General features: G+C 26.9%; 1 protein-coding gene across 1 annotated transcript; it reads left to right on the top strand.

Annotated features, from left to right (window-relative positions):
• Positions 1-5,266: 5,266 nt before the first annotated feature.
• On the top strand, positions 5,267-11,208 carry LOC101489409 (flavin-containing monooxygenase FMO GS-OX-like 9). The gene is made up of 7 exons (XM_004516203.4): positions 5,267-5,991; positions 6,271-6,341; positions 6,981-7,139; positions 7,257-7,339; positions 7,913-8,048; positions 9,019-9,192; positions 10,748-11,208. Exons 1-7 carry the CDS (start codon positions 5,379-5,381, stop codon positions 10,934-10,936), a joined length of 1,425 nt encoding a protein of 474 aa, XP_004516260.1. The 5' UTR covers positions 5,267-5,378; the 3' UTR covers positions 10,937-11,208.
• The last annotated feature ends 995 nt before the right edge of the window (positions 11,209-12,203 follow it).

The following is a 12,203-nucleotide window of genomic DNA, read 5'->3' as shown; positions in this document are numbered from 1 at the left end:
TGTGTCTTTTGTTAGTTCTTTTATTTATATTGTTTTGTTGAGTGTATGCTTATTTTTCAATTTCAGTTTTTTTTATGTATGCTTTTGTTTGTTATTTTTAAATCATTCTTCTCTTTTTTAATTATTTAAATGTTTCCAATTTTCAAAAGTTTTAAGATTAGGGTTCCTATTTTTAGACTTCAAGCTTTTTAAATCTAGTTTATTTATAATTAACTTTACTTTTTTTTGTATCTAGTTTGTGTCTTTCGTTAGTTCTTTAATTTATATTGTTGTGTTGAGTGTATACTTATTTCTCAATTTTAGTTTTTTTTATGTATGCTTCTATTCGTTATTTCTAAAGCATTCTTCTCAATTTCAGATTTCAGGCTTTTTGAGTTGTTTGAAGTCATATATGACTTATACTTGCACAACACATGCCTGTATTTTGAGGATGATGTTTTGGCTGAAAACTATGCTTGTGTGGCATCATTTCGAACATGATTTGTTGACGTTTGTTGGGTTGGATGGTTGCTGCCAGCAATTTCTGTATGTGTGGTTCATGCTTGATAATTGGTGGGTTTATGTATGTTGGACTTATTGAGTTATATTTACTGAAATTTCAGAATTATTTGGTACTAATTTTGTGTTTGATTGTCACCAGGTTTTAAGTGAACATCACTATTGGGAACCACACAAATTTACTCATGTTTCGACATGTGAAAGGGTAAATTACTGACTTGATATTTTTTTATGTATCATTAAATTTTAGTTAAGTTTGTAATTGAAACTTTTATTATTAACGTAATACATAGTATGAATTTGATATTATTTTTAACTTATTGAAATTTGTATTTTTGTTAACTTAGTAATTAGCATGATTGTTCTGCCATACTTAGTAGTTTATATTATAATGTGAACTGATTATGTTGTATTTAAATTGATAGAATGATAACTTAATTGGTTATGAACTGGTTATATTGTATTGGTAGATAAAATGATAATTTAATTGATTATCAACTTGCTAGGTTGTATTTAATATTTAAACTGATATAAAGAGAACTTAATTGGCTATCAACTGATTATATTTACTGAAATGTCTGAATTATTGGGTACTAATTTTGTGTTTGATTGTCACCGGCTGTTAAATGAACATCACTATTGGAAACCATACAAATTTACTCATGTTTCCACATGTGAAAGAGTAAGTTACTGCCTTGATTTTTTTTTTTTATGTATGATTAAATTTTAGTTGAGTTTGTAATTGAAACTTTTATTATTAACTTAATACTTAGTATGAATTTGATATTATTTATAACTTATTGAAATTTGTATTACTGTTAACTTAGTAATTAGTATTATTGTTCAGCCCTACTTAGTAGTTTAGATTATAATATGAACTGATTATGTTGTATTTAAATTTATAAAATGAGAACTTAATTGATTATGAACTGGTTATGTTGTATTTAAATATAGAATGAGAACTTAATTGGTTATCAACTAGTTAGATTGTATTTAGTATTTAAAGTGATATAAGGAGAACTTAATTGGCTATGAATATGTTGTACTCAAGCTTTTATTTTTCCAATAAATTAGTGGCAAGAGACTTAGCAGTGGTTCATTTTCAACATCGAAGTGGTTATCTCACATTAAGGGAGTTGAATTTCAAGGTTATAGTTTAAACTTTATATTTTTATGTTGATGTATTCTAATTTATTTTATCATTAGATTATATTCTTGATATTCTTATGAAATTAATTTCATTTTTGTTATACTACAGCTACCGCAACATCAACCATATGCAAACTGGTCATCAAGTTCCAAAATATTGCTTTACTATATTTATTAATAGATTTGGATTGAAATATATATTTATTTAAATACTTCTGGATGACTGTAATATATAATTACTTTTTCATATGACTGTAATTATAAAGTTTGACTCATTCTGGGTGATGTTGGCAAGCTTTTGATTTGGATGAAATCCGGAATAGCATGAATTTGTTATATATTATTTAGGTTTATTACCAAAGATGAAGATCCTAATATGTTCTTAATGGATGACCCTGTTAATCTGTTCTATTGATCATTTATGTTTATAAGTCAATTTTTATTTTGAAGGATATTTAATGTAAACTGTTTTAAAAAATGGGGCTTAAGTTAAATTGTCTTATGATCTATACAAATAAAAATGTAAACCACTGTTTTATGAAAAATCCTTATAGATAAATTTGTTGTTAATTGGACCACAAAGTTTTCAAAGTCCATACAAATTGAAACCGGTTCACCCGACCCAAAAAATCGATTAAACCCGTAACCAGAATACCAACAAACCCGATTTAAAAACAGTTGAAATTGGACCTCAGTTTGCCAACTGCGGTTTGGGTTGGATTGGATATTTAGACCCGATTTGTCCGAACCCGACCGTTTTTCCAGTCCTAGTTGTAAGTAGGGATGTGCATGGTTGGTTTTTAAAAAAAATCAAACCATATCCATTTAAAAACTAATATATAGATTTAGATTTATAACCAAATCTATTATTAGGTTTAAAACCGGTTATAAAACTGATTGTAAATTTGATTATGGTTACAAAATAAAAGCTCAATAAAAAATATACATCAATCATATAGTTGCTTTATCTTGTGATTAAAATTGAACATGTTCCATTGCTTATAATAACTTGTAATTAAAATTAATTTATTACGAACTTCATTAAGACCATCGATTCTGATTCATGCTAGTTCAATAAATTGCTAATTTCTAAAACCGTAGAAAATACAAAGACTTGAAAGTTTTTCCGATCAAATTTAACAATTATTGCATCATAATAAAATCGTATAAAATATAAACACTTGAATATTTGCTTTCAACACCGAGATGAACACCACCACCACAAGATTTAGTAAATTTAAAATATCTAGGATTTAATATATAAATTTATGTCTTGAACATTTATAATTAAGTTAAGTTTGAACAATATCTAAATCTCAATATCATTTCCAACCTACCATATTAATGTAACATTTTGAAAAAAATTCATCCTTTAAAAATCAGTAATTTAAGAAATTATATTTAAAATATTTAGTCTATCATATTTTATTCTTCCTCAATAAATATTAAATATTTTAATTCATTAACTAATTATCATACAGTATGGTTGATTATTAATAAGTAATTGATTAAATGAAGTTAATAATATATCAATGAAGTTAGTAATAAATTGTTGAAAAATGTTGACCGAAGGTGGAAGGTCGGTGGGGCGATGACAAAATCAAAATCGTTTTGGAGTTTTGGAGATTTACAGTTTTTGGGAGTTGAGTGGATAAAAACCGGATAAAAATCAAATCCAAATATAAAATATAAGTGAGTATTCAACCGGTTAGTAAATAAACTAGATTATAACCATATTATTTTAACCAAATATTTAAAATAAATTTGGATCCGATTTTGAATTTTGGTCTCATATAACTGGATTTTTTTTGCAGAGCCCTAGTTGTAAGAACTATACAAGGGCACAAAAATCATCATATGTTACACAATTTTCTTAGCCAAAAACATAGTTTATCTTGTTTATGCTTACTATTTTTGGTTTTGAATAAAAGTTCAATTTCTTGCTTCTATTATCCTTTTATAGTTTTGATTCTACTATGACATGTGTCAGTAGACTCTTCTTGTTTTGGGATTGTGGGAATTCTAACAGTGGATCTCTATCAAATTCCAATTTTTCTATTTGTTATGGATGATGATATTTTAATCCAATCTTAATGATTATCATGTTTGTATGTATACAATTTATAGTTACATGAACTTAGGTATCAATGAAGTATTGAAATGTGAAGTTTGATACTTGATCTACAAGGTTGGACAAGAGAATTAAATTATGAAAAAAGATTTGTTAATTTATCCACCATGAAAATAATAGGTAGGTTACTAGTTTAAAATACAATTTTGTTCTTTGAAAGAAAATACTAGTTACAATAGTTTATCTGATCTTTAAATGTAATACTCATAATAGTTTATCTGATCTTTAAATGTAATACTCATAGCTTAAAGAAGATTGGGCTTGTTATATCTACCATTGTAAAGAACCACATTCTCAAAACTTTATTCTTATTGCAAAATTTTAAATATCATATATGTTATCAAACAATTATCATTTTAACTAATTATCATAGTGATAACAGATTGATACTTATTACAAAGTTATTGTGGAAAAGATAACCTTTACTACCTGATAAAACTGTGCAATCGCGGGGCTATCAAGTCTAATATTTTTCAAATGTGCTACGGTGTACGAATCTTCTTGATTCTTACTGTGTGATGTCAAAGGTTATGAATTTGTAGTCTTTATATTATAATTACACTAGGCTCTAACTAAGTGACAATGAGTTTTAGTGTATTTTTGTAATTAAAAATTTTGGAAAAGATTAATTAATACTCTTTAAAAATTATATGATATGTTTGAAATAAATAAATAAAAATTAATTTTTACCAATTTTTATTATTATTTACGTTTCTTCTTCCGCAACTTTGAGTAAAAAGTGTCACACCATATCTTCTCGATAATTCAATGTAATGTGATATTTGAGTAACAAAAATCCAAGTAATATAATTCCTTCCAAAATATAACTCATTAATAAAATCACATTAATTAAGAAAGTTAATAGTTAACTTAAATTTGTTGATAATATTGATTTTACAGTTTTATTTTTAAACAAAGAGAATTAGTATAATGTTTTTATTTTAGTTTTTATTATTAATTGTAGAAAAAGAAGTAAAAAGAAATAAATAATTTCTCAAATATTATATTTAAGAAAATAATTTAAAATCTAAGAATAAAAATGGTTTAGTACACCATTATTTTAGAGTATTTGTCCTACTCCTAAGGGTTATGTCGTGTCAAATTTTGACCATGAAAACGTGATATGAAACACATGCATGCAGAGTAAACCAAAACTCTGGTCCATACAAAACCAAAAGAAAAGAAAGAGTTATGATTATGAAGAGCAATGATGGCTATAAACTTCAACTTTTATCAAAGGCTTTGCAATTTTATTAATAATGATGATAGAAGAAGCATTCAACGTAAAGATAAAAGAGTCTAGTTGGAAACTATTAAAGTCCAAACATCAAAAAAAAGAAAAAACATTGACATATTTGAAAGCATATTCATTTTAAATATTCACGTGTGTCTCCTAGCTAGCAAACCATCACTATCACTCAAATCATTGTTTCTCTTTACCGACGTGTAACATTTTCATCTATAAATTCCCCTCCAATTCCCCAACAAATTCCCCAACCAATAAAAACCTCTTCCTTTTCCCTTAATTGCTTTGGGTCTCACACCCTCTCCAACTCCTTTCTTTGCAATTTGGATCCTCTACTGCACGCTCCTACAGTAGATGATCAAAGTTGATCCTCTTCTTAGAGAATCATATTTTATTCATTATCGTACAATCATGGTTTCAGAGACGGCACATTCAAAGAATGTGTGTGTAATTGGAGCAGGGCCATCCGGTCTAGTTGCGGCAAGAGAGTTAAGAAAAGAAGGTCACAAAGTGGTTGTGTTAGAACAAAACCATGATGTTGGAGGACAATGGTTATATGATGAAAAGAATGTAGAAGGGGAAGATCCTTTAGGAAGAAACCCTTTTCTAAAAGTGCATAGTAGTGTTTATAACTCTTTAAGGCTAGCATCTCCAAGGGAAATCATGGGGTTCACAGATTTTCCATTTTTGATGAAGAAAGGTAGAGACATGAGGAGGTTTCCTAGCCATGTGGAACTACTTATGTATCTAAAGGATTTTTGTGAGTGGTTTGGGTTAAGAGATATGATTAGGTTTAATACAAGGGTTGATTATGTGGGAATGTTGGATTATAGTGTTTGTAGAAATGATTTGAAGTGGGTTGTTAGAAGCAAAGAGAAGAATAGTGATAAAATGGTTGAAGAGGTTTTTGATGCAGTTGTTGTAGCCACTGGTCATTACTCTCAACCAAAATTGCCATCCATTAAAGGTACATTCTTTTCTACCCTTTGAATCTACTCATTCATTAATTTCATGCAAGGTAATCTTATTATTAATATTAGCATTTAATCTTTTCACAAATAATTTCGTTTTATTATTATTATTAATTAAAGTGACACAAATAATCTTTTCACAACTAACTTCGTTTTATACAAGCATTTACCACTTAACTATATACTTCATAAACTATTTTCATCCAATTGATAAGAATGTGATGTAAAGATAATTATATTAATATATTCTTATTATTGTGTTTTTTTGTGCTTAGGAATGGATACATGGAAAAGAAAACAAATGCATAGTCATATTTACAGGATCCCTGAACCATTCCGTAATGAGGTATATTTTACTTGTAATCTCACTGTTTTCTTTTTTAAAATAAATCAAATAGAATGAAATATGATATTATTAAAAAAATTGAAAAATAATTAATTATTATTAATTAAATTGCATTAATGATTATTTTATAACTATCTTTTGATAAATTTGAATTTTGTTCTTTGAAATTACAAAACCAAACTCTTATAATTGAGGTGATAATATATAAATTCATCTCTTTTTTATAAGGAGAACATTAATAATAAATTATAACAAGAAAATAACAATTTTTTGACGTCAAATAGTTAAATACACTCAATGTGTAGCTTGCTAAATACTCATTAGAAGATTCTTTTGGGAAACAGATATTCTAAAATTAAGTGGATTTTTTTTAATATGTAAAAAATTAAGTGGGCCTTTGTTAACGAATCTTATAGGCATTTTTATGTACACCCACTAAATTTCTTTCAAGGAGTATATGTTGCCAAATTATTACTAAAAAAGTAGTTAAAAATACTCAAAATTAATTAGATGCTAAAATATTATTATTACAACCTAGTTGGTGTATTCTTTCTCAAATGTATAAAAAAAAGGTTAAGAAGGAGGGGCACTCAAACTTATTTAAGGTTATAATAATTAAATTAAATTTTCATTTAACAGATAGTGGTGGTGGTTGGAAATTCCTTTAGTGGACATGATATATCAATAGACCTAGTGGGAGTAGCAAATGAAGTTCATATGAGTTCAAGATCACTTAATATATCTGAGGGATTATCTAAAGTCATATCCAAATATGACAATTTTCATCTTCACCCACAGGTAAAAATAAACATTTTTATATTAAAGTTCTAATTAATCTCAAATAAATAAATAAGATATATTTCATACCATTTTTGCTAGCTTCTTAATAACATGTGGTATTGGTACCTTGTCTAGATAGAAAGCCTTGAAGAGGATGGAAGGGTCATTTTCTTGGATGGATCTTGCATTAAAGCAGACTCTATTTTGTACTGTACAGGGTAAGTTGATACCTACATCACCAGAAAATCAAGATGTGAAAATATTGATTAGTTAATGTCTCATTTCATTTTTGAAAAGCAAAATTTATTTCACATTTGTAAACTTATTTTTATATATGTATTTTATTGTTTTTTAATATAATTAATTATAATTTTGACTTAATTTTTATTTTTATTTTGAATTCCAAATTTATTATTCAACTTTCATTTATATAAATTGTTATTAACATAATTTAACTCACTTTAAATAAAATTAATTTTATGAAATTAATTCTTGCAAAATTAACTTTTATTGAACAAATGACGTACTAAACAAAAACCATATCAGTGATAAAATCTATATTATCTATGATGAACATTAGATTTAATTATGGAGTAAAATCAATGTGTATACTTTACTAACTAATTAGGTGGAAAAGTGATATTATGATTGAATAATTATGAGTCTTTGCCTTGGAGATTTCAATGTGGGGACTATGTTGAAACATGTCTCAATGTTTACTTTTAGAGTAAATTAGTTGTGTATTGTAATAATTGAAGATGGTTCAAATTAATCAATTGGTTATGTTGTAGGTACTCCTATTCATTCCCTTTTCTTGACACCAAAGAAATGGTGGTTGTTGATGATGGCAGAGTGGGGCCCTTGTATGAACACACTTTTCCCCCATCTCTTGCTCCATCCCTTTCCTTTATAGGAATTCCAAAAAAGGTAAACTACTATTAAATCAGTGATTAAAATTAGTTACAAGGCATATGTTTTTTCTTTTTTAGTTGAGTTAATTGATAATATAAATTACAATTATTTATAAATATAATTTTAGCAATAATAATAAAAATTAAACATCTTTAATAATTTAATAGTTGTAATTGACTGATAATATAAAAATATTTTATATTTATAATATTTATAAATTAAATTCTTTTTAGTTTAAGTAATTATATAAATATTTATGGTGTTAATTCATGAAAATTTTATTTTTGTTTTTAATTTTTATAAATGTATCACATTGCTATTTTTATTTTAGTGTTTATAAAATTAATTTTTATTACTTCCTATAATGTGTTTTTAGTAATAGTTTTAGTCGATATTTAGTTCTTATTAAAGGGATTAAAATCAAGTTAATTATATATTATATGGATCAATTTAAACATAAATATGTACTTAAGAGACTAAAATGAAAAACAAAATCTCAAATATAAAAAATTAAATTTAAATATGTTTTTAGTACAAATAAATATATATAAATTTTTATTTTACTTCTTTTAAATTATTTTTTTTGTCCTTGTAAATATACACTTTATTTTTTGTCCTTGATATTTTGTTTTTCGTCCTTATTAATAATTTTTTTAGTTCATTTAAATATTTATTTTAATCTTAATCATAGAGTCTAATATCAAATAGTTTACGTATAACAACCAATTTCAATTTCAAGACTAAAAGCCAAATATATCAGAGGCCAAAAATAAACAGTGTATATCTGTATGTAGAAAAAAAATTATAGGGTCTATAATAAAAAAAAGCAAAAAGAAATTACATGGATAAAAGTTAAAAATTGTATTTTTTTAGAGATAAAACATATTTAAACTAATTTGTTTTATGTTACACACACATGCACACTTTTTAGTTTTATGCCTGCTACTAATATAACAGTAGAATTCTTTGAATAATGAGTGTACAGATCCTAGGATTCCCTTTCTTTGAAGCCCAAGCAATGTGGATAGCTCAATTGCTTTCTGGGAAAAAAGCATTGCCATCAAGAGATGAAATGATGAAATCCATCCAGGAGTTCTACCATTCAAGGGAAATAGCAGGCATTCCTAAGCATTGTACTCATGATATTGGAGACTTTGAGGTAAAATAAACAAATTTAATCACTCTCTTGATTTAAACTTCACGTTTACAGAAATGTTAAATTATCTACGTTTTTAGTTAACAAGCCTTATAAAACTACACATTTTTCGTTTAATGCTTAAATGATTATTTATTTAATTTTAGTTTGCATTTTAAAAACTTTTTACTTGAAATGGATGTTATTATTCTTTCTAAATAATCCTTAAAAAAGTAAAATAAAAACTATAAGATGATAAATTTTTTTTTGAAATATTAAATTTGAAAGGTCATATTTTTTAACGGAGTACAAATATATTTAATTATATATATAATATAAAACTATAAGTAGTTATTAAATTTTAAAGTGAAATGTTAAAATGTGCTCTTATGACACATGTTAATTATTTAAATTTAAAAATTTTGTCTTAAAATTTGTTATTTAAATTTATTTTCAACTCTTTAAAAGTTTAAACATTGTTTATTCAATAAAAAAAATTTATACTTTTAATATTTAGGACAAATATCATGACGTAATTTTAAAATATGCGCCAATATTTATACAAAGAAGAATGGAAACACTAGCAATTCACCATGTAACAATCCATTTTGAAAATAGTGGGATTTGTTAGATCTCAACCAGTGGAATAGTATTTATCTAAAAAATGTGTTAAGTAGCACTCATCAATAAAAGAGAAAGCATAAAGAAGAGAAAAATGCATTTCCATAAAGCAAGAAAGTGAAGAGCAATTCATGCAATTGAATATGAGTTTAGTTGTTAGACTTAGTCAATGTTAAAAAGTTTTAATGAGTGATAGGTATAATTTTAGAGATAATAATAATAAAAATAAAATACTTTTTATCAATATATATAACAATTGTGATTGATTTATAATGTAAAAATATTTTATATTAATGTTATATATCAATTAAATCTATACAATATATGTCCATTAAGTACAATTAATCAAAAGTAAAAAAAAAAATATATCCTAAATATATCCTAAATATTTTGACAAAAAAATATCACATATCATAATATATATATCTTTTAATTTGTTCTTTATCATTCTTTACTGTTATAGATTCACTCACGCATTCCTTACGATCAATAAATAAAATTGGTAGACAAAGATCAAGATCGAAGAACTATTCACATTTCGATCTATATTGTTTTGAATCCAATTTACTGAAGTCATAAGTTAATAAATGTATGAATTCTTGAGATATAGATTTATCGCTATTAGATAATTATTATTCAATTTTATCATGTGATCTAAACCGTCATATGATCTAAACCGTCATATTACGATCAAACTGTCGATGTTACGACTTTGACAAATCAAGTAAAAATTATAGCATCGAACTAGAACTGTATGATCTTAATACGATGATCAAGATCCACTACCACTACATGAATTCTACCACAAATAATCCGGTCCCATTCCTAATGAAAAAAACACTTACATAATAATTATTGGGGCATTGCTATCCTCACCCCCTATTTATTGCTAACTAAAAGGGTGAAAATTGGCATGTCGGAGACCCATTTGAACATGTTTTGTTTCTTTACATTGCAGTATTGTGACAAATATGGTGAGAATGTAGGACTCACACCAATAGAAGAATGGAGAAAAAGTTTGTGCATTTCATCATTAATTAACGCTGATGCCAACTTGGAGACATATAGAGACTCATGGGATGATGATGAGCTGCTTCAAGAGGCCCTCCAAAGTCCTCACTTTACTCAACTTGGACTTGAAGATTGATTCTCTTCTCCAAACCAAAAATATTTAAACATAAATTATAAATAAAAAAAGTTGAGTCTAATAACTATGCCATGTAAAACAAGTTTTACGCATGTGTTCAATTATATCTTAACTTCCTTTGTGTTGTGTCATTATATTCCCACATAAATATCTATATTGTGATATATACTTGGGTATTGGTGCTTGACCCAAAAAATAATTGGATATTTGTGTAAAAACTATTACATTTTGTTGACACATCCTAAGAAAATACCTTATAGTGTCTATTCAAATAATTTGATTAAGTCAATTATTTATTTTGGTGAAATGTTTATGTTATTTCTAAAATTTAAAAAATTGCTAAATGGACAAAGGGCAACATGCACATTAATTAGAAGAGTGATTCTTGTTTTGTCCAGATTTTTATGATTATGTCTAAAATGACAAAATTTATAGAAAAATAATATCACTTAATAAAGAGGTACAACTCTTGGTTCTACAAAGAACATATACGAATCAAACTCATGACTTTACCATTAAACATAAGGTACAAAATCGTTGAGCCAACAACTCTATCATGTCAATTATAGACGTTTATGTTGGGAAAAATAGAATAAGTTCAAAAGAATTAAGACATAATCACAACACAAGATTATAACGTGGAAACTCCAAAACCGGAGAAAAAACCACGACCGCTGCCTAAACCGGCAACCAGAGAATTAACACTATGTGAAAATTGTTACAACACATAGACTTCTCTCACTCACATCAGACACCCCAGTACAACCACACTCTTACAAAGCAAATATTTAAACTAAGTCAGATACAAGCTTAAAGAGCTATTGCTGACTGGTGCATTTGAAAACAAATGACCAAAACCCAATATATAGCCTTGGCCTTCTCCTTATTCTCCCACACTAAAGGATGTGGGACTTGCAATCAACCCCAACAATCTCCACCTTGATTGTAAGAGTTACAGCTTCCGCTTCCATTGTCTTACCGACAATCATACTCCACCATCAAAAGTACACTTCACTTGGAACTAAACCATCCCAAGAATTTTCTCCACTTGGAACTAAACCATTCCAAGAATTTTCTCATGTCGAAACCTAACTGAAATTTATGGTGCAACTCCCATGTTGGCTTCCAGGAAGTTCTTCAGCCATCGACACATCACCACACACCTTGCATCAATGCCAACCAATGCCCGTGTGTTGTTCTGAATCCGCTAGCAATAACTTGTCCTTTTTCATGGTATAGCGGAAATACCATAAGGACAAACTTTATC

This window comes from Cicer arietinum, chromosome 5 (genome assembly GCF_000331145.2).
Source record: "Cicer arietinum cultivar CDC Frontier isolate Library 1 chromosome 5, Cicar.CDCFrontier_v2.0, whole genome shotgun sequence".
In the NCBI taxonomy this organism is placed as follows: Eukaryota; Viridiplantae; Streptophyta; class Magnoliopsida; order Fabales; family Fabaceae; genus Cicer; species Cicer arietinum.
This window is presented reverse-complemented; position numbering and strand designations above follow the sequence as displayed.

Bases quoted from the DNA above. Each gene is read 5' to 3' on its own strand.
- LOC101489409 (XM_004516203.4), top strand. From the start codon at position 5,379: ATGATCAAAGTTGATCCTCTTCTTAGAGAATCATATTTTATTCATTAT. The intron at 6,342-6,980 runs GTATATTTTACT...TTCATTTAACAG, and splicing joins CTGAACCATTCCGTAATGAG to ATAGTGGTGGTGGTTGGAAA. The intron at 7,340-7,912 runs GTAAGTTGATAC...GTTATGTTGTAG, and splicing joins TCTATTTTGTACTGTACAGG to GTACTCCTATTCATTCCCTT.